General features: G+C 35.8%; 1 protein-coding gene and 1 pseudogene across 8 annotated transcripts in view; both read left to right on the forward strand.

The window, feature by feature from the left end:
• LOC105498929 (ERCC excision repair 6 like 2) overlaps positions 1-27,367 on the forward strand; it is a 153,296-nt gene that overhangs the window by 23,212 nt on the left and 102,717 nt on the right. For 7 of the 8 annotated variants that reach the window (XM_071077447.1, XM_071077440.1, XM_071077445.1 and 4 more), the window contains exons 4-9: positions 6,004-6,197; positions 15,031-15,192; positions 15,588-15,795; positions 20,528-20,668; positions 21,660-21,773; positions 22,639-22,758. In XM_071077447.1, coding sequence (XP_070933548.1) covers positions 6,004-6,197; positions 15,031-15,192; positions 15,588-15,795; positions 20,528-20,668; positions 21,660-21,773; positions 22,639-22,758 — 939 coding nt within the window. The remainder of the gene's footprint in view (positions 1-6,003; positions 6,198-15,030; positions 15,193-15,587; positions 15,796-20,527; positions 20,669-21,659; positions 21,774-22,638; positions 22,759-27,367) is intronic. The other variant, XM_071077441.1, reaches the window with a different exon arrangement.
• On the forward strand, positions 16,369-20,520 carry LOC139358254 (Parkinson disease protein 7 homolog pseudogene; annotated as a pseudogene).

Consider the following 27,367-nt stretch of genomic DNA (forward strand, 5'->3'; position numbering starts at 1 on the left):
CATGTTTGCATCACTGCACTCCAGCCAGGGCAATAAAGTGAGACCCCTGTCTCAAAAAAAACAAAAAAAGAACAAGAATGAAAGAAAATAAAGTTAACAAAGATACTCATTTGATAATGTGGTAAAATATGCTTGTAATAGTTACCTCAGTTGACTCAAATTCCTCTCCTACCTTTCTTTTTCTTTCTCTTTATATATATATGTATGTGTGTGTGTATGTATGCATATGTGGTGTATCATATCTCTCACACACACACACACACACACACATACATACAGTTGTCTCTTGGTATCTATGTGGGATTGGTTCCAGGACCTCTTTTGGGTACCAAAATGTGTAGATTCTCAAGTCCTTGATATAAAATAGTGTATTTACGTATAACCTATTATCTTCCCATATACTTTAAATCATCTGCAGTTTACTTAGTGCAATGTAAAGTCTACATAAATAGCTTTTATATTGTTTTGTTTAGAAAATAATGACAAGGTCTGTGTACATGTTTAGTGCAGATGGAATTTTTTAGTATTTCAGTTTGTAGTTAGTTGAATCCACTGTTAAGAAACCCACAGATATGGAGGAACAACTGTAAATTCCTTGCTATAATGTACATCGCTATTTACCTTCTTCAGTTGATTTCTTTATCTATTTTCAGTCTTTTTGTATTCTAATAAATTACCTTAAAGCTATAAGTGTTCCTTTGGGCCAGGCTTGGTTACTCACACCTGTAATCCCAGCACTTTGGGAGGCTGACGCGGGAGGATTGCCCAGGAGTTTGAGACCAGCCTGAGCACCATAAGGAGACCCTGTCTTTACAGAAAATTAAAAAAAATGAAACAGCCAGTTGTGGTACTGTGTGCCTGTGGTCTCAGCTACTGGGGAGGCTGAGGTGAGAGAATCTCATGAGCCCAGGAGTTCTAGGCTGCAGTGAGCCTTGACCATGCCACTGCACTGCAGCCTGGGCAACAGAGAAGACCGTGTCTCAGAAAAAAGTTCCTTTCAGTACTCCTTTGGCTGTGTTCTATAGTTTTTAACATGTAGTTTTTTCATTAGTCTTTTCTAAATTATCTGTGGCCCCAATTTTTATTCTCTTTTACCCAAGTACTATTTAAAAGAGAAGTTTTAAAATTTCGAAGTGAATAGCTATTGTTCGGGCACAGGATGGTAGGAGGGCTGAACCCTTTTTGACAATTTCTATTTTGTTACATCAGGTAACAGCCTTGATATTTTTTTATTTGTGATTACATCCATGGATCAGTTTTTATGCTTTGATGTTGTGCATGGTGTAGTCTCTGTTGTTTTAAAATGTTGCTTATATTGTGCATTCTTTGTAATCATGGTCACATGGTTTTATATATTTCTATTTAATCATGTTTGTTAATTGCATTGTTAAAATGTTTAATAGTGTTATTTTCTTTTTGTCTGAGCATTTGGATCTGGAAAGAAATATGTTAAATTTTCTTGTTATGACTTTCAGTTTATTTCTCTTTGTGTTCATACCAACTTTTGCCTAATGTCTTCCGTTAATTCTTCAGAGGCCAGGTGTGGTGGTTTGTGCCTGTAGTCCCAGCCACTCGGGGGCTGAGGTAGGAGGATCACTTGAGCTCAGGAGGTTGAGGCTGCAGTGAGCCATGATTGTGCCACTGCACTCCCGCTTGGGTGACAGAGTGGGACTCTGTCTCAGAAAAAGAAAAAAATTCTTCGGTAAATTTTATGTGTTTGTATATTGCTCTCACACTTGATTATCCATAGGCTTATCTGCCTATAGAATTTTAAGTTCAAAATTTTCTTTTATAATGACAAAACTCATTTTATTATCTTCTGTCACTCCGTGTTGCAGATGAGAGTTCAATGTCAACCTGACTTTTTTCCTTGGAAAGAATTTTTTTTAATTGTTTGGAAGTATTAAGGACTTTTTTAATTGATGAAATTCGGAAATTTCCACGAGCCCTAACAGTCACTGTAGAATTCTTCCAAATAAATGTTGCTTTAGAAAAATATATACAGTGCTTTATGCAGGGAAAGTTGCATACTGATGCTAGTATCAGTTTCTTTGATGGCTGGTGTAACTTTTCCTTCTTAAAATTACTTGGCCATTTTTTTTCTTGACTCAGTCTTTCCAACTGCCTTAGCTGTTTTGTTGAGTTTTGTTTTGCTTATCGTTGTTTTTTAGGTTCCTTCTAGGAAAAGTAAAGTTTTTAGTGGGGGAGGGCAGGGGGAGGTTTCGCTTTCAGAGGTGTAGGGTGGGTTGCTCCGTTCTTCAGGTGTGCCAGTTCTCATCTGCTCCTGCACTGTTCTGACCTGCTGATGCTGCCCTTCCAGGCATTCTACCACTATTATGGATTTATTAGGTTTGTTCTTTTGTTTCATTGGCATCAACACAAACATGTGTTGAGTTAGTCATTTGAACTGGAATTTAGAGTTTTTAATGGAATCACCAGTGACATTCTACAGTATTTCCCAGAAGTCAATACAAACAAAAATTGTAACTTTGAAAGTTTTGAAAGATAAATTTGTATTGGTTCATTTAAAACAATGTACGTTTTAAAAAGACAGTTTATGAAGTGGAGAAGAAATCAATTCTTTTGTATTTGTTATGCTAATGCCAGAATTACAATTGGATTCTGAAAAATTAATGGTGAAGCTTGTTGAAGAAAGCCCTTTAATGAACTGAGTGTTACCAATTAAGGAGTGGTGGGTCTAAGGTATGTGTGTGTGATACGATCCATCTCATACACATTTAAAAACTTTTCAAGTGTGAATAAATCATCTAAGAATGCATGAATGTTTTGTGCCAAGAATAAATTCTTAAAGGAAAAGACACAAGCTGTACATTTTAAACATTGATTTTTGGAATGGCTGTTTAGATGTAGGCTAAGTTTTGATTGAAATTCAGTTTTTATGAATCATAGTAAATTTATTATAAAATATTTTCTTGCATGATGAAGCTTTAGAGATTCTAAGTAAAATTCATAATTAATGCAAAAGAGGAGGATTTTTGTAGCAATCATAATACGAGCATCAGAAACAATTTCAATGACAATTTAACAAAAATATTTTATAATTATTTTATTTACTATACACTATTTTTTTAGTTCTTCATATGTACCAAGAGGATTATGTTGCACATGATGCTCCCGTGAGCATCCTTATGCATATATCTTGACAACTTGTGCAACAATAACTGTAGGATAAATTCTTAGTGCTGGAATTGGATAGTGGAGCTGGATTTAGGGGATTACTTTTTGATAACTGGAGTTAAATTACCCCTTATCCCCACCAGTGGTGTGTAAGAATGTCTGTTTCCACCTTTTTATTTGCACTAAGTATTAGTAAACATAAATTTATGACTGTCTGAGAGATTTAAAATTTTTATCTTGCTTTGATTTACATTTCTTTATGAGTGAAGCTGTAGCATTTCAGATGCTTAAAAGCTATTTTTAAATCTAATTCTTGTTTTTAATCATAGTCTTTGATTAATAGTCCTTAACGATATATCCTGAAATCTAATTTTTTGCTCATAATATGTTTTGAAAATATTTCTTCATCATGTAGAGTCAGCTTTGAATTGTGTAGTGATTTTTTACAAATGTTTAGGTAGTTACAGGTATTGGTCTTTATAGTTTCTGGGTTTTATGTTTGCCTAGAAAAACCTTTTGTACTCTAAAATTGTAAGTACATTCACTCATGGTTTCTTTATAATATATGTGATTTCATTTTATACCTTTATATCTTTGTTTCAGCTAGAAGTTATTTTGCTGTAGGTGTCTAGTAATCCAATTTTATTTTTCTCAGGTGGTTAGCCAGTTATCTTAATGCCATTTGTTGAATAAGTCCACTTTTCCACAGTGATTTGAAGGGCCACTTTTGTGTAAAATTAAACTCATTTCTATTTCTAGACATATTATTCTGTCCTAATTATTTGTTCTCTTCCAGTGCTAAACAGTTTTAGTTATTTTAGCTTTATAATATAAGTTATTATTTGGTAGTTTCTCCTCAAGTTTTCTCAACTTATGAAAAATAAATTTTCTCCCAATTTCTCCTCAAAACCTATTGATATATATTAGTTGATACTGTGTTGAATTTATAGTTAACTTTGCTTGTCATTTCCATTCTTATATTTCTTATTTACTTCTCTTTTTTAATTGCAAGAGTTGATATTTATTGATCTGGTTTGTAACTTTCTGTTTTGATAGAATATCAAGTTTTGGCATAATGCCAAACTTTAGTACTTCATGTAGTACTTGGAAAATAGAAAGTGTTCAATTGATGAATGAATTAATACATGAAACCGTACATGTTGATGCTAAGTTAGGAATAATAATGTTTGTTCAGAGGACAGTGACAGTAGACTTGAAACAAAAGTTCTACCTGGGAATAAGTGTGATGTCAAAATGAAAAATAAATTACACCTTTACAGAAAAATTACAGAATGTAAAATTGGAATCTTTGCTAGAAAACTCGAAGTTCTAAAAAAAAAAAGTTTTTGTATTTATCTCTCCAATCTTAACTCTCTCAAAAATACCCAACATAGTTAATCAATTTATTTAATGCCAAAAGTTGATATTCTATCAAAACTTATGCTGTTTTTATACAAAGGACTTGGAAGGGCCCCTGACTACAGTGGATTCTAAACTGAAATTTCTGTATATTAAATAACCTTTGTATACTGAAGGAAAAAATGATCAGCTAAGCACACAGTAGGGTATAAATTATGTTGGGTATTTTTGAGAGAGTTAAGATTGTAGCGATAAATACGAGACTTTTTTTTTTTAGAACTTTGAGTATTTGTTAAACTGAATTTTGTCTGTATGTTTAATTGGTTCATCTCTGTCAAGTAGATCAAGTATAAAACTTTAGAAAAGAATCGTACTGGTAACCCTTTTAAACATAACAGGATAGGAATAGTGGTAACAGGGAGAAATAAAAACATTAAAAAGTTAAAATGGTTGATGACAGAGGATTCTGGGTTAGTACAGGAAAGGTACATGAATGTGAGGAATAACCAGAGAGATGTCGGTGATCCTCAGAGGGATTGATTGGTAGGCATTATTAGGGCAGAAGTCCTATTTACCTGAGTTTCAAGAGAGAACAGGAGGAGAGTTAAATACTGATAAGTCTTGAGGATCTTTGCTCTAGGGAGAGTAGAGTAGTGAGGTAATAGCTAGAGACAGATGTTGGGCTAAGGAAAAGAGGTTTTTTTAAATTTTCGTTTTTTGAATTTTTTTAACTCTGGGAAATATTCGAACATGCTTGTCCATAGGTGATATGGTTCATTAAAATAGAAAAGTTAATCAGGTAGGGGAGATTGGGGGCACTTTCTGCAGCATTGACTTTAGGTTGGCAAGAAGGAATGGGAGCCACTGTGTACATTCAGGGGTTGTTTTTGGAGAAGAACATGAACAGCATATCCATGGCAACAGGTGGGAGGGCAAAATATATGGAAATGAATATAGATAGGTTATTGATACGATACTGAGACAAGTTCATCCAGGAAGTTTTCTTCTGATTGCTTCAGTTTTCCAGTGAATTTTCCAGTTCTCTGAGAGTATCTGAGAGAGGGGAAGAGGAAGTGGACTAGGAAAATGCAAAAGGAAGGAGAGCTCAAGGAGACCATATATTTCAAGATGAACACGTGGCCTGCTGGTGTGTGTACATTACCCACTTGGCCTTTGAAGCTATTATTGGGATCCAGATTTTATTCTTTTCTCTCTTTTGGAAAGTTACTTCTCTCTTATTTCTAAATGCCTTTTTGGTAGGGGGAAATAAAAAACACGTGTTTCTTTGAGCAAGGTTAGGTGTCTATTATGTCCTGAAAAAAGCTAATTAAACAGCAAAGTACTTTTTGAGAATCTTCAATGTCCAGATATAGCTAATCACTCAGTTGTATTTATTGTTACTAACTAGATGTCAAAATGAAGGAAGAGGACTATTGATATTCTTGATTTCACTTTGGGATTATTTTTCAGTTTTTAAAAAACAACATTTTTTTATTCTTCTTTTAGATGTTCTTAATAGTTGCTCCTCTTTCTGTCCTCTACAACTGGAAGGATGAATTGGACACCTGGGGATATTTCAGAGTCACTATTTTACATGGAAACAGAAAAGATAATGAACTAATTCGTGTAAAGCAGAGGAAATGTGAAATTGCTCTAACAACCTATGAAACACTGCGCTTATGCCTGGATGAACTTAACAGGTAATGGGAATAATAGGAATGATTGTATTAATATTCTGCTTACATCCCTTTACATTAAGATTTTTTTTTTTTTTTTTTTTTTTGAGACAGAGTCTTGCTTTTGTGTTTTTACTAGAGACGGAGTTTCGCCACATTGCCCAGGCTGGTCTGAAACTCCTGAGCTCAGGCAATCCACCCACCTCAGCCTCCCAAAGTGCTAGGATACAGGTGTGAGCCACCATGCCTAGCCTATACTGTGATTTTTTAAAAAGAAGTAATGATTATTCCTATGATTATTAATTTCATTTTAGAATTGTTGAAATATTAATTCATAATAACTTATTCTCTGAGAAGGAAAAACCTGCATCAGGTTTCCTAGAATTTCTTACTCTATTTCTGACATTGATTACAGGATACTTCTTCAAACAATGATTGTTAAAGAATGATAAGACTTGTCCTAAGTCTCTTGTACAGCCTTTTATGCAGACCCTGTCTCTGAACTAGGTCAGTGATTTTCATGAATTATTTCAATTATGGGAGTCTGTTGTGAATATAAAGTGGCAAAAAATACGCACACACACAAACACACACAGAACCACTGTAGCATAGAGTGTAAGAGAGAAGTGGCCAAAAGGTAACACCAGTGAGATAAGCAGGGAATAGATTATAGAGAGTATTGGAAGGTACTTTGAGGATTTTGGTCTTTATCCTGAGAGCAATAGAGCGCCCCCTACAGTGTTGTCAGCAGATTACCAATAGGATAAAGATGATCAGATTTGCACTTTGTGAATACCTTAGTTGCTGTGTGTGCAGATAGAGGAGAGCCAAGCTGAATGGAGAAAGACCAATTAAGAGGTTTGTTATGGTCTGAATTGTGTCACTTCTCAACCGCTTTCCACAGTTTAAATGTTCAGGGCTCAACCCCAGCACCTCAGAATGTAACTGTGTTTAGAGACAGGTCACTTTAAGTTTTAAAGAGGTGGTTAAAACCGAGGCTGATTGGGTGGGGCCTGGGTCCAGTATGACTAGTATCCTTATAGGAAGAGAAAGAGACACCAAGGACACACACATGCCACAGAGGAAGGGACTTGTGAGGACCCAGCAAGAAGGCAGTCATCTGCAAGCCAAGGGGAGAGGCCTCAGGAGAAACCAAATTTGCTGACACCTTGCTCTTGAAATTCGAGCTTCCAGGATTGCGAGGAAATAAATGTTGGTTGCTTTAAGCCATCTAGTGAGTAGTATTTTATTTCGGTAGCCCTAGCAAACCAGTGCAAGGCTTTTATAGTAGTCTGGTCTCAGGACCATGGTAGTGAGGTCTGGACTCTTCATCGTTGTTCCGGCAACGGGCTGGGCCTTGCTAAAATCACTGATTTCCATCTGCTTGGAGCTTAGATTTCCCTCTACAGGGTTACAATTTTTACCTTTTAGGTGAAGATGAAAGCGTGGCATTAGAAACAGTTATCTAATAAGACTTTAAAATGTTTAGACATTATAGTTATACTCAATTTGAACTACTGCTAACGAGTTAATGATATTCCCCCAAAGTCAACCGAAGTTTAGAAAACTAGGTAATTTTTTTAAGGTGATACTTCCACATCAGCATTAAAATGATTTAGCACAGGATAAAAAGAACAGTTGATACTTGTTTCAAATTTTATAAGCACAAAATAAAGAGTAAAAAAATTACTAATTAGCTCTGTGGCTTTGGGTAAATCGGCTCATGTGGAAAATGACAGAGGATGAATTCAGTCTTTGTGAAAACTAGCCCCTCGAGCCCAGCTGGAGAGTTGTATTAAAATCAACTTTAATGAGAGTTAATTTGTGTAGAATAATTATGCCATTTCAGGTATACAGTTTGATGAATCTTGACCAGGGATTGGTAAACTTTTTCTGTAAAGGGCCAGATAGTAAATATTTTAGGCTTTTGGGCCACATGTAGTCTCAGCTGCATATTCTTCTTTTTTATTTTTATGACCGTTTAAAATGTAAAAACTACTCTTAGCTTGCTAAGCATACAGAAGTGCCCGCGGGCCGGATTTGGCCATGGGTAGTAGTATACTGACTCCTAGTTTCGACAAAGGAGTGCAACCACTATCCCAAACAAGGTAAAAACTATTTTTATCATCCCAGAACTTTTCTCTTACCTCTTTACAGTAGCTTTTCCTCAACCCTCACCTAGGGCAACTACTGGTTTTAATTTCTGCCACTGTAGGTGAGTTGAAGCTGTTACGGAGCCTGTCAGTGGTATTCCACAGAAAGCACCCTTTTCTGCGCGTGGCGTCTTTTGTTCAGCATGTTTTGGAGATTCGTTGGCGTTGTGGAGTGTGTCAGTGACTGTTCTTTCTTCATGTTGCATTGTATTCCATTTTATCAGTATGCACATTTTGTTGCCCATCCGTTTGAGGATGGGTTTTTGGGTTTTCCCAGTTTTGGATTATTATAGATAAAACTTCAAGGGATATTTGTGTGTAAGGCTTTTTTGGACATATGTTTTCATTTCTCTTGGAGTAGAATTTCTGTATTATGTGGTTTACTGTAGGTTTAGCTTTAGAAGAAACTGCCAAACCATTTTCCACAGTGGTTTTACTCCAGCTAGCAATGTGTGAGAGCTCAGTTGTTTCATATTCTCAGCAACATTTGGTATTGTCAGTCTTTTCCTTTTAGTTATTTTAGTAGGTGCGTAGTAGTATCTTCTAGTGTAATTTGCATTTTTCTGATCCATGTGCACTTGGAAAACAATGTTCGTTCTACAGTTATTAGGTGTAGTGTTTATAAATATCAATAAGATTAGATTGGTTAAGATGTTGTTCAAGTGTTTTCTATCTTTGCTGATTTCCTTTTTGGTTGGCTTACAGTATCTGAGAGAGGAGAGTTGAAATCTTCAATTATAATTGTAGATATGTTTATTTCTCCTTTTACTTCTGTCACCGTTTAATTTAGTATTTTGAAGCTCTTTTATGAGGTGCACATGCATTTATGGATTTTTTTGTGATGAATTGATCCTTTTATCTTTAAAAAATAACTATTTCTAATAATATCTCTTATCTTGATGTTTTATCTGATATGAGCATAGCCATATTGTGATACATTTCAGTAGTCTGTTCCTTTTTATTGCCGATGATACTGTCATATAGCTATCCCATATTTTGTCCATTCTCCAGTTGATTGACATTTGAATTGTTTCCAGATTTTGACTGTATGAATAATGCTGCTGTCTTATGCTTACTGCATGTAAATAGCTTTTCATGTTTTTATTGCAGTACATCTGTTCTTAATATTTGGGGTGAGTCTCTTATAGTTCAGTCTTGCTTTTTCATCCATTCGGATAATCTTTGCCTTTTATTTGGGTATTTAGACCATTCACTTTGAATATAATTATTGGTAAAGTTGAACTTAGAGCTACCATTTTTGTCAGGTCTGGGATTTAATTTTATAAATCAAACTTGTAAGCTAATAAATTAGCCTGTTACTGTTTCATGGATCCTGACAGAAGACTAATCTGACGCATGGAGAGGTTAAATAATTTTTCTAGGCCTTGACAACTAAGTCAGTGGCAGACATGAGGATCGAACCTTGACCATCTAACGCCAGACCTCAGGTTTGGTTTGGTTTTGTTTTTGAGACAGAGTCTTGCTCTGTTGCCCAGGCTGGAGTGCAGTAGTGCTATCACCGCTCACTGTAGCCTCAGTCTCCCACCTCAGCCTTCCAAGTAACTAGGACTACAGGCATGCGCCACCATGCCTGGAAAATGTTTTTATTTTTTGTAGAGACAGAGTCTCCCTGTGTTGCCCAGGTTGATCTCAAACTTTTGGACTCAAGCAATCCTCCCACCTCGGCCTCCCAAAGTGCTGGGATTATAGGTGGGAGCCACCATGCCTGGCCAGACCTTAGGTTTTTAACCAATATACTGTACCACCCCAAAAGATGTTTTGCAATTCGATAAATGTAATAAATTCATCTATCATAGCATCAGTCATATTTTAATTATTTCTTACCTGTCTGTCCCCTTAGACTGTAAGCTCTTTGGTGTAGATTTTTATCTTTTTTTTTTTTTTTTTTTTTGAGACAGAGTCTCGCTCTTTCGCCCAGGCTGGAGTGCAGTGGCCGGATCTCAGCTCACTGCAAGCTCCGCCTCCCGGGTTTACGCCATTCTCCTGCCTCAGCCTCCTGAGTAGCTGGGATTACAGGCGCCCGCCACCGCGCCCGGCTAGTTTTTTTTTGTATTTTTTAGTAGAAACAGGGTTTCACCATGTTAGGTTTCACCAGGATGGTCTCGATCTCCTGACCTCGTGATCCGCCCGTCTCGGCCTCCCAAAGTGCTGGGATTACAGGCTTGAGCCACCGCGCCCGGCCAGATTTTTATCTTTAAATTCTGTATCTCAGTACTTTTAGCACATAAGAGTTGCCAAATAAATGATTGTTAGGTGACTGTTTTTTCTGATTATTATAAATATTGTTATAAATATTAAATAAGAATTCTGAAGTAGAATTATGTAACTATAAATCATATATTTATAAGATTAGAGAAATGTTTATGATTTTATAGTTATTTAGTTGTATTTGTTTGTTCAAATGTCTCTATTTTGTGTTTGGCAAAAATTTAAAATAAATAATATTTTACCTGAGCGAATGTTAAGTTGTTTTTGTGAGGTCAGTGTTCTGTCCTTTTATCACGGATACTCCATGGAGGGCATGAACGTGCTATGTAACATGAGTGAGCTATAGTATTTTTCTTATTGCTGTTATATTTTTTTCACTTCATTTCAGTTTTTATTAGAGTTAAGCATGTATATGATTTAAAGAGCCAAATATGATAAAAGACTTCTAGGGAAACCTGCAGTTCACTGTCCCCGTTACCTTTACCTCAGCTCTTACTGATCTTCACGTCTTTACTTCCTTCGTGCTGAAGAACATGTTTATGCTGCAGCTTTTCCATTTCCCTTTAGTTTTCAGCATCATCTGTTGATTTCTTCTTAAGGCAAATTAGGATTTTTGCCCTTCTCTTGCCTGCTTTCGGATGGCCTGGCCCATCTACCTTGTGCAGCGGGAGTGTTCTTAAACAGACTGCTGAGCATTTACATGACTCCAGTTTCCAGAGGCATCTGGGGCCACCAGTTCTTAACTTTTCAAGAATGTGTAAATAATACTAGATTGCTTCTTGGCTTTTTCCACTATTGGCATAGGACACTGTAGTCTCTGCTTTTGTAAGCCATCTTGTCCATGTTCTTTTCAGCTTCTAGAATTTTTGCTATTTTCTCCTTTCTTTGTTCTTGAGGCTTCTAGCTTTTTTCAGCTTTATATTAAGAAAATGATGAAAGCTATAGAAAAGTTAAAATAACAGTACACGAACATCCATCCATATTCTCACTATCTAGATTCAGCAGGTGTGTGTGTGTGTGTGTGTGTGTATTCAAATGTTGGCAAAATATAAGTTTATGTAAATGTGTGTGTGTCTATGTCTGTGTCTTTGTGTATGGTGGTGGTAATGAGTCATTTCAGCAAGTTGCATAAAACATGACATCCTTATCCTGAAGTATTTTGGCATGGATTTCCTAAAACTAGTAATACTTGCTGTCATACCACATTATCATCGTCACACACGAGAATATTAATAGCAATTAAAATTTCCTCAGTCATTCTCAAAACATCTTTAATATCTAATGCTTATAAAGCAGGATTCAATAAAGGTTCAAATGAAAAGTTTGGTTAAGTCTATTTATTCTTCTAATCTCTATCATTTTTCCAATTTGTATTTTTTAATTATATGGCTTTTTGAGGGTACCAGGCCAGTTGTTTTAGGATATCTCACATATTAGATTTGTCTGATTACTTTCTCAACATATATTTATCTGTCATCTGTATCTTAATAACGTGGTTTTGGCCCAAAGGCTTAAATAGATTCAGATTAAACATTTTTGGCAAGAATGCTTCATAAATGATGCTGTGTGGACTTCATATTGCATCACTTCAGAAAGTATTAATGCCAAGTTGTTTGACTGTCAGTGATGCCAAGTCTGTCGCACAGGTTTAGGAGGTTACCATCATCAGATCTCTCCATTGTCAAGATACGTTTCTTGCTTTATAATGATCAAATAATCTGTGGAGTGATACTTTGCCACCATTTAAATATTCTGGTATCCCTCAATCCTTTTACTTAGTATCAGCACACACAAATTATTCTTGTCTGAATCAGGTACTTTATTAGGTTTGGCAAAATAATATTTTTCTAATTTTATTATTTCTTTTCTACACATTAATGGTATTCTCCTGTAAAGGAAAGCTTTCTCTATTAATCAGGAATTAACCACAATTTTGACTTTAAAAAAGCAAGATGAATGTTTGATTCTTTTGCCTTAATGACCAGTTTTTGGAGTAAGAAGTTAGCATAATGGTCATCTGTACTGGTGGCAAAGTTTCTCACCCCCTTCACTCGCTTTCTGTCCTTTCCTTCCTTCTTTCTCTCCTTCCTTCCTTCCTTCCTTCCTTCCTTCCTTCCTCTTTCTTTCTTTTCTCTTTTCTTTTTCTTTCTGTTTCTTTTTTCTCTTTCTTTCTCTTTTTCTTTCTTTTTTTCTTTCTTTCTTTCTTTCTCCTTCCTTCCTGCCTCCCTGCCTCCCTGCCTGCCTCCCTTCCTCCCTTCCTCCCTTCTTTTCTTCCTTCCTTCCCTCCCTCCCTCCCTCCCTCCTTCCTTCCTACCTTCCTTCTGCTGTGGACCCAGATTGGGTGGATTATTGAAGTATACTTGACATAAAATGTACTCTTGTAAGTTAGAATGATGTTTAGTAAATTTTAACAGTTGTGCTATGACCACGATCTAGTTTTTGAACATTTCTATCACCTCAGAAAGTTATTTGTCTATGGTCAGTCCCTGCTTGCATCTCCAGTCTCTGGCAGCTACTCATCTGCTTTCTCTTTCTATAGGTTTTGCCTTAACTGGACATTTCATATAAATGGAGCCATTCAATATAAAGTCTTTGGTGTCTGGCTTCTTTCACTTAACAAATGTACCACGTATTGTGATACATTTCAGTAGTTGTTCCTTTTTGTTGCTGAATGGTACTATTATATGGCTATCCTGTGTTTTGTCCATTCACCAGTTGATGGACATTTAACTGTTTCCAGTTTATGGCTATACAGATTTGCTGCTGTGAACATTCACATACAAGTCTTTGCCTAAGTTTTCATTTTTCTTGGGTAGGTACCTAGGAATGGAATTGTGAGTTCTTATGCTAAGTATATGTTTACCTTGTTAGTAAACTGCCAACTGTTTTAGAACAGTCGCTGTGCTTTCCCAAAAGCAGTGTATGAGGATTCTAGTTTCTCCACATCCTTAGCAACACCTGATACTGTTAATCATTTTTATCATAGCCGTTCTAGTGGGTGCATTGTGATATTTCATGTTTTAATTTGCAGTTCTCTAATAACTAACGATGTTGAGAATTTTTTAATGTGCTTATTTGCCATCTGTATATCTTCAAATAGACATTTGGTGTCTATTAGAATCTTTTGCTTGTGTTTTAATTGGGTTGTTTAAAATTTTCTTGAGTTATAGTAATTTTTTTTTTTTTTTTTTGAGACAGTCTTGCTGTGTCACCAGGCTGGAGTGCAGTGGCGCAATCTCGGCTCACTACAACCTCTGACTCCCTAGTTCATGCGATTCTCCTGCCTCAGCCTTCCGAGTAGCTGGGATTACAGGCACATGCCACCACACCCAGCTAATTTTTGTATTTTTAGTAGAGATGGGGTTTCACCATGTTGGCCAGGATGGTCTCGATCTTCTGACCTCATAATCCACCTGCCTCGGCCTCCCAAAGTGCTGGGATTACAGGCATGAGCCACTGTGCCTGGCTGAGTTGTAATAATTCTTTATATATTCTGTATACAAGTCCTTTATCAGATTATGATTTGCAAATATTTTTGCCGAGTCTGTAGCATGTCTTTTTATTTTCTTAATGGTGTCATTGGAAGAGCAAAAGTTTTTAACTTTGATGAAGTCCAACTTACCACTCTGTTTTTAATTCACTATAAGTTTTGTGTCATATCTAAGAAGTATGTGCCTAATCCAGAGTCACAATTTTTTTTTCCCATTTTTAAAAAAGTTTTAGTTCATATTTAGGTCTGTGATCTGTTTTTAGTTAATTTTCGTGTGTGTTGTGAAGTGTCTAAATTCATTTTTTCATAGAACTCCTGGATTTTTGTTTATTCAATATTTTATTTTCAATTGTAGTCAATATTCTTAACAATGCTCAAATATTCCAATTAGGCTGGCGTCTCTGTTCTTTGGATATATTCGCGTTTGTCTTTGGATACATCTGTGCTTTTCGGCTGTTCAGTGCGTCCCCCAACGTATGCCTGAAATCAGCTGTCTCCATTTTTCCGCAAGACTCTCGTTCCTTTTAGTGAAGAGACCACTATGGGTGCTCATTGCTACTGGGGTAACAATCACTTCTAACCTTTCTTAGTGGACAGGGCTATGTAATACAGCTTTTTAAAATCATGAGTTTATATTGATATTTTTCATTCAGAAAAACATTACAATAAAACATTGCAAGTTTTACTTGTTTTTCTGGTTTGCAACTTTAAAAAATTCCTTTATTGTTACTTCAGTGATGTTTAAATGAAATTTTTCTTTTTACCATCATTAAAGAATGTCTGTACCTTTTCTGCATTTTATTTTTGTGGACTGCCCAAGGCTGTGACCATTTAACTAAGTGGGTAAGAATCCAATGGAGTCATCAAAGAGTAAAAAGGAAAAAATAATTCCAAAACTTTGATAGAGAAAGCTACTCTCTAAAAATGCTGTGGACTAAGAAAGGAAGTTTTCTCGGCCTCACCCTTCTTTTTTCTTACTTTATAGTTTGGAATGGTCAGCTGTCATTGTGGATGAAGCTCATAGAATCAAGAATCCAAAAGCTAGAATAACAGAAGTTATGAAAGCTTTGAAATGTAATGTCCGCATTGGTCTCACTGGAACCATTCTTCAGAACAACATGAAGGAACTGTGGTGTGTTATGGACTGGTGAGGGAAAACAGTTTGTAAAAAATTGTTTCATAGTTCTTCAGCTGAATACTCTCTTGTTTGCTAATCATTAGTTTCCAAACAAAACAGTCGTTTTTCTGTTTTTAGATGTGTTTGATCCCTGATGTGTTATACAGAGTAGAGAGTCCCATGAAAACCTATCTTTATATATATATTACTCTTGGTCCCTGAAGTAAATATACATGTTAACTGCCAGTTTCATCCTCATAGTTATAACCTGAAACTATTGTAAAGAAAGAACATTCTGTTTTCTTGGCTTTTGTTTTTGTTGCCATTGATAATCAGGTAATGTGGTATATCTCTTAGATGCAAGAAGTTAGTGTTTTCTTTTTAGATAATAAAGCCCTTACATTTTTCTTATTGTCTTTATAAAGGGCTGTGCCAGGCCTTTTAGGGACCAGGACCTGCTTCAAGAAGCAGTTTTCTGACCCAGTAGAACATGGTCAGAGACACACGGCCACAAAGAGAGAACTGGCCACTGGCCGAAAGGCCATGCAGAGACTTGCCAGAAGGATGTCCGGCTGGTTTCTCAGGCGCACCAAGGCTCTTATCAAGGATCAGTTGCCTAAGAAGGAAGACCGGGTAAGAACCGCATTTGTGTATATTTGTGTATATTATTAATTTGTGGTCATATTTTTTTTTACTTTTTAAGAAAAAGTCTGTCTCCTGTGGTATTTTGTAAATACAGTTTTTTGCCTTTTATTCTGTATGGAAAAAAATTGTTAGGCGCAGAATTTCAGAAACCATTGATTGAGCTCCGTTGTTTTCCTTACTGACTTTATTAACCTGTTAGTTAACAGGTTTATTATTAGTATACATTAAACTCATTTCTCATCAAAACTTTTTTTGCTTTTTTGATACAGAGTCTGGCTCTATCACCCAGGCTGGAGAGCAGTGGCACGATCTCGGCTCACTGCAACCTCCCCCTCCCAAGTTCAAGCAATTCTCCAGCCTCAGCCTCCTAAGTAACTGGGATTACAGACGTGCACCACCACGCCTGGCTAATTGTTTTGTATTTTTAGTAGAGACAGGGTTTCACCATGTTGTCTAGGCTGGTTTCGAACTCCTGACCTCAGGTGATCCACTTACCTCGGTCTCCCAAAGTCCTGGGATTACAGGAGGGAGCCACCATGTCTGGCCTCATCAAAACTTTTGATGCAGTTTTTCCCCAGTAAAGAAGGAAGAGCTTCTCTCTCCGATGTGTTTTCTGTTCACACTTTGTCCTTCCTGTACTGGGTACTGTCCACCACACAGTGTATTCTTTGGTACCTTAATTATAGCTGTAGAACCAAAGTGGTTCAGAACTTTGTAAAAAATACATAGGTTTGTTTCTTGTAGAATGCTATTTGCAGTTACACAACTAACCTAACTTTTAGAATTTGTAGGAAAACTACATTGTTAAATTTTTAAGAAAATATGAGGAGTGGACTTCAAAAGGATTTTTTAAAAATGTAGTAGTCTTCTTTTATAGTTCTTAATCTTGTGTTTCTTCTAGCTTGGGCAATGAAGTAAAGGTTCTATAAATTACTATGGAACTAAACCTAATTAATGTTGTCCTAAATAAGGGCAGTCCTATGAAATGCCCTCTAATTTTAGTATATCCTCTTGTTTCTTTAAAAAAATAGATTTGAAAGGAAAATATGATATTGATATTCTAGGTGGGGAAATAGATACATCTGACTTTTGATGTTTATCTAAAGCAAATATTGTTGTTAAATTGAGATACTTCATGAACTCTCACTTTTAAAAATGTTTTATGCAACTTCGTATATGTGATTTAGCTATCCATCTAGTAGGAACAATACAAAAGTACAAGAAGAGAATTATGCATAGAGATTTAGAGCTTGGACTCTGAAATCAAATACTATTTGATTAGAGTATTTGTGACTTGGAGCTTCTCTGCTTAGAGTTTTGTGACTTGGAGCAATTTGTGAGGCCCTGGAATCTGGGTTTCTTCCTCTGTTAAATGGTAGTGATGATAATAGCGCCCGCCTCACGTGGTTGCTCTGAAATGCATGACACATAAGAAATATTAAGTAATTGGTACTGTGTTTAATAATGATAAATAGCTCAAGATACCTTCGTGCTTCCGTCGTTGACCACCATCTTCTATATTCTCTTTTTTTCTTATGTGTACTTTTGTATTTAAGGTTGGGGTCAAGGTGTACTAAATATTTTACATAAACATTTTTTTAAAATCTAGCATTGGGAGGGGGCAGGCCAGATGTGTGCTGCCATGCATCCTTCTTCAGTCTGGTTTGAGTCTTTAAAAAATAAAAGATAAAAATAGCTTCCAAAAGAGTTCTGGTCATCCTGGCTAAAGGAGCAGAGGAAATGGAGACTGTCAGCCCTGTAGACATGATGAGACAAGCTGAGATTAAGGTCACCATGCAGGTCTGGCTGGAAAAGACCCACTACAGTGTAGCCATGATGTTGTTATTTGTCCTGATGTCAGTCTTGAAGATACAAAAAAGAGGGACCAAATGACATGATATTTCTAACAGGACATAATCTGAGTGCAGTTTATTTGAGTCTGCTGCCTTGAGAGAGATACTGAAGGAACAAGAAACGAGAAGGGCCTCATAGCTACCATCTCTGCGGGTCCTGCAGGTCTGTTGGCTCATGAAATAGGTTTTGGAAGTAAAGTTAAAACATACCTACTTGCCAAAGACAAAATGATGAATGGAAGTCGCAGCTACTCTGAGAATCGTGTGGAAAAGGACGGCCTGAGTTTTACAAGTCGGGGGGCTTAGGACTGCCTTCGTGTCTACTCTTGGGATTGTTGAGGCCTAAGAGCCAAAGAGGTGGTGGCTCAAGTGAGGGCTCCACTTGTTCTTAAAGACTAGGGCAGAAAAATGTGACCATCAGTTAGAGAAATAAGCCATTCTCATTGTGTTTTTTAAAAACAGAAAAATGGTAGGTTAATATGCTCAGAAGCCATCGTCATTCCTGCTTTTGTGAAGTAACAACTACATAGAGATTTCTCCACCTACAAATTGTGTCTTTTTTTTTGTTTTTTAAGACAGAGTCTCACTCTGTCACCCAGGCTGGAGTGCAATGGCATGATATTGGCTCACTGCAAGCTCCACTTCCCTGGGTTCAAGCGATTATTTTGCCTCAGCCCCCCGAGGAGCTGGGACTACAGGTGTGCACCACCATGCCCGGTTAATTTTTGTATTTGTAGTAGAGACAGGGTTTCACTGTATTGACCAGGCTGGTCTTGAACTCCTGACCTCGTGATCTGCCTGCCTCCCAAAGTGCTTGGGTTACAGGTGTGAGCCACAACGACTGGCCTGTGTCTATATTTCTGAGCCTGTTTACAGAACAAACAGGGCATTTCAGAAAAAAAAAAAAAACTAGCATTTTTTATATAGACATTACTGTATTTGCTTGTATGCACCTTTGCCTATTTATTACCAATAATCTGTTGTAGTGATATAAGCATATAAATATTTGCAAATATTTATATATTTATATTTTACAAATACAAAAAATGCTTTGTCCCTGAAGTCAGGAAGTGCCTTGCCAGCAAAGGGCTACCTTTTAAAGTTCTGTCGATACTGGATAATCCTTGTGGCCACCCAGAACCGCATGCCGAAGGCGTCAAGGTGGTCCCCTTGCCCCCCAAACACAACATGTCTAATTCAGCCTCTAGATGAGAGGGTCGTAAGGACCTTCAAGGCTCATTACACCTGGTCCTCTATGGAAAGGATTGTCAGTGCTATGGAGGAGAACCCTGATAGAACATCATGAGCGTCTGGAACGATTACACCATTTGAAGATACCATCGTTCTTATAGAAAAAGCCGTGAAAGCCGTCATTCCTGGAATAGTAAATTCCTGCTGGAGAAAACCGTGTCCAGATGTTGTGCATGACCTGACAGGATTTACGACAGAGCCAATCAAATAAATCACGAGAGGCAAAAAAGGTGAAGCATTTCAAGCGACGGATCTTGGAGAAATTCAAGAGCTAATTGAAAGAAATTCAGGATACCACACCAGAGGAATTGAAGATGACTTGATGCAAATACGCTTTCAAACCAGTGCCAGATGATGAGAAAGAAGACGTAGAAAAAGCAGTGCCAGGAAACACTGACACTAAATAATCTGGCAGAGGGTTTCTGATTATTTGAGACTGCTTTTGACTTCTTTTATGACATGGACCCTTCTGTGATATGGGCACTGAAACTAAAGCAAATGGTGGAAGAAGGATTGGCACCGTATAGAAACATTTTTTAGAGCAATGAAAAGCAAAAATGTCAGACAGAAATTACAACATGTTTCTGTAACGTTACACCGAGTGTACCTGCCTCTCCTGCCTCCCTTGACTTCCTTTTCACTTCCTTCACCTCTTCATTTCTGCCACCCATGAGAAAACAAGACCAGCCTCTCCTCTTCCTTGTTCTCCTCAGCCTGCTCAACATGAAGCCCTTTATGATGACCTGCTTCCACTTAATGAACAGTGAAGATATTTTCGCTTTTTTATGATTTACTTAGTAACATTTTCTTTATAACATTTTCTTTTTTTCTAGTTTTATTGTAAGAATATAACATATATAACATGTATAAGATAATACAAAGTAGTGTTTTTCAACTATTTATGCTGTTGTTAAGGCTTCCGGTCAACAGTAGGCTATGAGTAGTTATGTTTTTGGGGAGTCAGAAGTTCTACATGGACTTTTGACTGTGTGGGGAGTTAGCACCCTGGCAGCATCCATGTGCAAGAGTCAACTGTGGAAGGAACATCATTTGTTCACATTATGATTTCTTTTAATTAAAGTAATTCTATGAGGTTGATTTGAAAATGAAATTATACTTTATATTATCCAGGGTGGGGTGGAGAGCAAAGAATATAAGAGAAATCATCATAATGATGTAGAGGGAAAAAGTTAGTTTATAGCAATTTTCACTTTTTTTTTTTTTTTTTTTTTTTTTTTGAGACAGAGTCTTGCTGTGTCGCCCAGGCTGGAGTGCGGTGGCGTGATCTCAGCTCACTGCAACCTCTGCCTCCTGGGTTCAAGCGATTCTCCTACCTCAGCCTCCCAAGTAGCTGGGATTATAGGCGTGTGGCACCATGCCCAGCTAATTTTTGTACTTTTAGTAGAGATGGGGTTTCACTATGTTGGCCAGGATGGTCTCTATCTCTTGACCTTATGATCCACCCTCCTCAGCTTCCCAAAGTGTTGGGATTGCAGGCGTGAGCCTCTGCACTGGCCAGTTTTCACTGTTATAATCTGTGAAATAGATGTAGATTATGATTTTTATTATTGCTATAAACAAAATACTAATAACCACCTTGTATTTTATCTTGGCAGATGGTGTATTGTTCTTTGACAGATTTCCAGAAAGCTGTCTATCAAACAGTGTTAGAAACAGAGGATGTGACTTTGATACTTCAATCTTCTGAGCCTTGTACCTGTAGGAGTGGCCGAAAAAGGAGAAATTGTTGTTATAAGGCAAGCATTTCAATATATCTTTATAATCATGCTTTTGATTACATAGTACTCTGTTCTAGTGTAAAAGAAAGTAGCAGATAATAAAATACCTTTTCCTCAGATAGTTCTTTAAAGCTGTATCTTAAAAAAATAGTTTTCAAAAATATTTTACAATATCAAATAGCAATCACATATAAAATACAATATTCAAATATATTTTCAAAAAGTAAATTTCAGAAAGTAAGCTTAATTTTGATATCCTCCATTTTAGCTTTTTTTTGGGAAGTATCCTTTCGTTTTGAAATTGCATTTCATTTTCGAGAAGTTTCTCATCCACTAATAGTAAACGAACATACTATTATATAGCAGGCTTAAAATACTATTCTGATGTTAGATGTGGTGTCAATTTAATAGAAACTGTGTATCAAAGAAAGTGTTTTTTTTTTAAGAAACAAAATTTATTTGTACTTTTTTTAACCTTCTGTCTATATTTCCTGCTCATGTTTCACCTCTGTTTTATTAAATTATCTGTCACATATCTGTGTACAAAGAGGAACCCTAAGTGAATATTTATCTAGTTTGATATTTATTTGGTCTCGTTTAATATTTTGCTGTTTTCAACTACTTCCCTTTTTTGTAACAGCCCAGTTTCCTAGGAGCGTTGGAGCGTAAACGAGACGGGGTCCACGTAGCACTGCCACTGCACTGTAGATTTCATTACCAGGCACCTCCTAATGGCAGCATTTCCATCACTGTGTGTCATGAGGATACTTTCTGTAATAAGGATGTTCTCCCTTTACGAAAAATATCGTTGTATTATGATTTACCAAAAGTATGAGTCCACATTAGTGATTTGTGGATATTTTGTGCAGTAGTTGACCATCATTTTCTTGAAATTCATTGTGCCGAAGTAACCAGATAATAAATATTGTTGTATGTGATATATGTTATGATGTAAGCAGGTGCATAGCTATGTTGGTCCTTTTTATTTTCTGTATTTTTCTGGTTACAGACCAATTCTCATGGTGAAACAGTGAAAACCTTGTATCTCAGTTACCTTACAGTCCTTCAGAAGGTAGCTAACCATGTCGCGCTACTGCAAGCTGCTAGTACTTCCAAACAACAGGTTTGGTTGGCATTTTACATTTCTTTGTGATGCTGTTGTTGTAAATATTTCGTAAAGTTTTAAAATAGTTATTAAATAATGTTTTTGTGGATGAAATTTAGGAGGAAACTCATTTGCTCATTTTTAAGTGTCGATATCAAGGAGTATGTGCACTTAAGTTTTTAATCAAAGTGAACAAATTTAAGCTTAATTTAAAATAAGAACTATTTTTTATGCCTTTAATAATGTTCGTGTCTTTATTTTTCAAAACATTCTTTGGTATAATTACTAAATAACATATTTGATGAGTTAGTTCTATTCCTCTAATAATGTCTGTAATGGTATTTAATCTACTGGGTAAAATGAGGATTTATAGTAATTTGTATATTAAATATTAGGGCTGTTTACTGAACTGGCAAAAGTTGGTAATTTCAAAGTTTAGGTTTAAACTCAGTCATTTACTGTGGTTGTTTCCTTTTATTCTAGAGCACACAAATGAAAAGATGTTTTTGTAATGATTTTATATTTTTTTCTATGTTATAGTTGATGCCATTTAAATGTAATTTTGAAATCTCATAAGAATTTGATATTGTTCTTTGATAGTACTCTTCACTCTTTTTGGGAGTATTTAGCACCTTGTTTTGGAAATCTTAAAAAATCTTTGAAAAGTAATGATCAAGTTAATAACCACATCATTAAGAATTTAACGCCATGTGTGCTTAACATATTACTTTAAGAGTTTTTGAATTCTTAGTCTGACTTAGGGAAGCAAAAATCTTCAAAGTAGTATATTCTTAGAAGAATTTTTTTTCATAAATTATTTCAGTTCATACAGGTTTGAATGTGTTAAGTGGAAATATCTTTTCTTCTGCCTTTTCCCTTCAAGGAAACACTTATCAAAAGGATATGTGATCAGGTGTTTTCCAGATTCCCAGATTTTGTGCAGAAAAGCAAAGATGCAGCCTTTGAAACACTTTCTGACCCTAAATACAGTGGGAAAATGAAGGTAAGTGCTCTTCTTTCAGGTTGCATACAGACATGGTACGCAAAATATTTACTCAGTGGTATGACAGAGACACCAACTAATCGAAACAGGTGCTCAGTCACTCAAGAAGAGATAGTGGCTATCGACAAGTGGTGCAGTTATATCAGCATTTACTAGGTAACTGTGAACCCCGAATGCAGATACGTGTACTCGGTAGGTCCTTTGTAGTAGTTGCTTCAAATATACTTCAGATTTTCCTTATTGATATATTGGACTTATGCCCTCTTAAAATGCGTGTGCTGTTATCACGTATATAATAGCTTGTCTTCAAATGTTTAAGGAAATAACCTGCCAGAAATATAAAACCTAATGCAAAACGGGGGTGAGGACAGGCATTAGCTTGGAATTAGAGAAAGGAATTTCTCGAAGAGTTCAAGATGGGCAAGGTCTGTATGTCTAGAATTTTCCGCATGTTGTTTTTATTTGCAGACCTAGATTGTAAAGTTGCAAATAGTCATTTGTCATACACAGTAAAATTGGCCTGTAGCTGTGCTGCTCTTGGTAATGTGTTACTGAGGGAGGGATGGGAGAAGTAAGGCTAAGTTCTCCAACCTTGACCCAGGCCTTGGGCATTGCCTGTGGCAGCAGCATGAAATGCTGGCAGCTTCCTGCTTCCTTGCAACAACAGAGTTAGTTTGTTTAACCCCTTAATAACCATCAATAATCTTTATTTGTAGATTCACAGATTTTTACAGAACAAAACTCAACTTTGTTATAATTTTTAAAAGGTAAATTCTTTTGACGTAAAAGGAATAGAAAGGAAGTAATTCAAAGTAGTTTTTGTTTTTTTTAATTGTAAAAATACTTTTAGCAATTAATCGACATAAGTTCATCATGGTTTAGTTTGCTTGGGACCTCTAAAATCAATGAAATAAAATAGAAGGTAGGAATATACATATGTACATAAAGACTGTTGCATTAAAAACTTTTAAAAAAATGAATGTTTTTCTTAATGAGGATATCATGTGATTTATTATCACAACAAATAATTCAAATCTAATGATATTTCCTAAGGTAGCAAGTCAATTTTTGTCATCCATCTCTTTGACTTTAATTATTTTTAAATTAAAATATATAAAAAGTCCGGTTTAGAACTGAGCACTTACTGTCCCACAGTTTAAGCCAATAGGATATTTCCAGAAATTATGGCCTCCTCTGAAAACTGCATTAGCCATTATTGCTACTTATTTAAATTTTATTCCCTGTGACTCTTCACTAAAAAATTACCAGTCTGGAAATTAAAGTTTTATAACTCTGCATTTTATATTTTTTATATATTCATTAAATATATACTTGTAAAATACACTTTTAAAGTTAATCTCCCTAGGAATAATAGTGTCTAAGATAATGATTAGATTTAATTTTATTTTAATTTTTAGGAGGGAAAAGGCAAGCATAAATTGTTGCTGGAGACTTGGTAGTATTTTTACATGTGAATGATGCGGGTAATTTACTTGCTTTGTGAGAGAGCATCCACCAAACAGATGGATAGTAATAAGCTAGGGATATATTTTTAGTACTGTGTTAAATCATTTGACTAACAGCATCATCTGCTCATATATTGATTTGGTAATGTAAAACTTACAGGCTGATCATAGAATCATTCCCTATTGGTTTAAGAACTCCAAGATTTGAGTTGCATGTACTTTTTGATTTCAGGTGATAGAAGATCTTTGTTTGGCTTGGCTTGTCATAGGTCAGCCTGCAGGTGCAAGGACTCTGAACAGAATGCCTGCTATAATCTTCATAGCCTCAAAGCTACACTCATGACCCCAGCTGTTTCTCTTGAGTGTCAGAGTTTTGACCTCAGCTATCATTCCAGGGGTTAGCCACAAGTTGCAGTCATTCACCTGATGAAAATCTTCACTTTTCTTTCTCTTGAGAAATGCTGCAGAGCCACTTACTGTGGAGGGTGGGAATAAAGACTAGGAATGCAGCTTGGTGCTGCTGAAGTCACACAAGGGTCATGTTCATCTTTCTAGGCCTGACTGACCAAGTTGAGGAAAGTTAAGATCCAAGATTCTTTGCTGTTAACACCCACAAATATATGATTCCTTTATAGGTGGATTGTCTTGTTCTGTGGAGGACAGCTGAGTGATAAAACATTGGGTTTATATTGTTAAGACTCCAACATCTATTGATTACATTGTCATTGTGGAAATTTCTGGGATCTTAATTTATAGTCGTTCATTTAGTTAGTCTCTTTAAACTAGCCTAATTAAGACCTCAAGTCTAAAAACATTTACTTTTCCTCTGACTTGTATTTACTTTAAAATATTTGAAAACACTTAAAGTTGCAATAGTTATGATACCACCCCAAACAATAAGAATGGATTTCTATACAATATATCCTTGATTTAAAATGTTAATATCTTAAGGAGAATGAAAAACCACAGACTGGGAGAAAATATTTAGCAGAACAATAAAGGAGTGGTTTACAAATATATAAATAACTCTTAAAGCTCAGCAATAGGAAAGCAAACAATCCAGTTTAAAAATGAACAAAGGATCTGAACAGGTACTTCCCCAGAGAAGATAACAGAGATGGCAAATAAGCATATGAAAAGAGGCTCAACAACGTATGTCATTAAAGAATTGCACATTAAAACAGCAATGAGATACCACTAGATACCTAATAGAACGGCCAAAATCCAGAACGTTGTCACGCCCAAATGCTGGTGAGGATGTGGAGTAACGAGCTCCCATCTGCTGCTGGTGGGAATGGAAAAACGATACAGTCACTTTGGAAGACAGTTCAGTGGTTTCTCACAAAGCTCTTAACTAAAAAATTTTACCTTAAATACTCTTACCATACAATCCAGCAGTTATGCCCCTTGGTGTTTACCCAAATGAGTTCAAGTGAATTCATTGAGTTTTAATGAGTTAAAAACTTATATCCAGACAAGAACCTCACATGAGTTTATTCATAATTGTCAAAGCTTGGAAGCAACTAAGATGTCCTTCAGCAGGTCAATGGATTTAAAAAGCTGTGACAGCCATACTGTGGAGTACTATTTAGCAATAAAAAAATGAGCCATCAAGCTACCAAAAGACATGGAAGAACCTTAAATGCGTATTGCTGAGTGAAAGAAACCAGTCTGATAGGCTACATACTGTATAGTTCCAACTATATAGTACTATGAAAAGGCAAAATTATGGAGACAGTAAAAAGATCAGTGGTTGCCATGGGTTCTGGGGGAGGAAAGGATGAGTAGGTGAAGCACAGGGAATTTTTAGGGCCATGAAACAATTCTGTACGATACTGTAATGGCAGATACATCTCAGTATATATTTGTCAAAACCCATAGAACTATGTAACCCAATGAATAAACCCTAATGTAAATGTAGACTTTAGCTAATAATAATGTATCAATATTCACTCATCAGTTGTTGCAAATATACCACACCAATACTAATAATACTTGATGTTGTATTTTCTAATATTATTAATACAGATATTAATAAGAGAAGGTGTGGAGGAGGTTGGGAGTAGGGAAAGAGGAGCTTTGTGCATTTTCTGCTCAGTTCTGTAAAGCAGAAAAAATATTATCTACCAATTTAAAAAGTTAATATTATGTGAAACTCAAATTACATACTTCATATAGAATCAGTTGTTTTATTAAAAAATTAAATGCAAATAAAACTTCATATGTTCTCCAAATATTAAAGTAATGTTTACCTGATCTATAACATTTTTATTTACCATTTGATTGGTTATCTGAGTAGATGTTTTTTTTAACTCCATAGCTTTTTTTGAGGGTCTGGGGGGAGGTAGAGGTCAAAGTTAGCACAATAGCTTCTCTTGATTAATTATATTGAGTATTTTTTTTTAATTTAAAAGCTTAAATGTTTATCATTAAATAAATTGTTTTAGTGTTTGTTTCATCTTTCAGAAAAATTTTTGACTTTGTATAGAAAATTTCTTTTTCCCCTCTGTGGATTGCTTTTGCACATTGTTCTGGAGTTGTCATTGCTAGATGTGGAAATAAAAATAACAGTGTGACTGTTATATACAAGGCTTTGGACTGCTTGCTTCCTCCTTAAAAGCACTGTGTGTGGGGGCAGATTACTGGCATTTTGAGGTCAAAATCAAATCTGGAAGTCAGAGCTTACTGTAAATAGAGAAACAAAGGGGAGAAAATGAGAAGAGGTGTATATCTGACTGATTATTCTAAGAAAATAAATATCAAGACTTTTAGAACCTAGATGTAATTGAACACATTTCATTACATCCATCTAGGGACAATTTAAATACTTCCTAAAAGGAATGCTGCTCTATAATTTAGTTTCTTAACATACTGTAGGTATAAAGAAAGTGTATTTTGGAAATTAAATTAATCCATTTAAATGCATCCCATAATCTAAAATGCTTCCTTTTTATTAAAACCAGATGAGATGAAATAAAAGTCTTTGGGAACTTTACCTCCTTATTGACAATATGATGATGAATAACATTTGATGTAATAGCTAATACTTTATTTCTCTAACTTGGAAAAAATGAAAGGAATTAGAAAAGATGATTGAGGTTAGTATTATATGAAAATAATTTTAAAGAAATGCTCAAGTGATG

Source organism: Macaca nemestrina, chromosome 14 (genome assembly GCF_043159975.1).
Source record: "Macaca nemestrina isolate mMacNem1 chromosome 14, mMacNem.hap1, whole genome shotgun sequence".
Classification (NCBI taxonomy): Eukaryota; Metazoa; Chordata; class Mammalia; order Primates; family Cercopithecidae; genus Macaca; species Macaca nemestrina.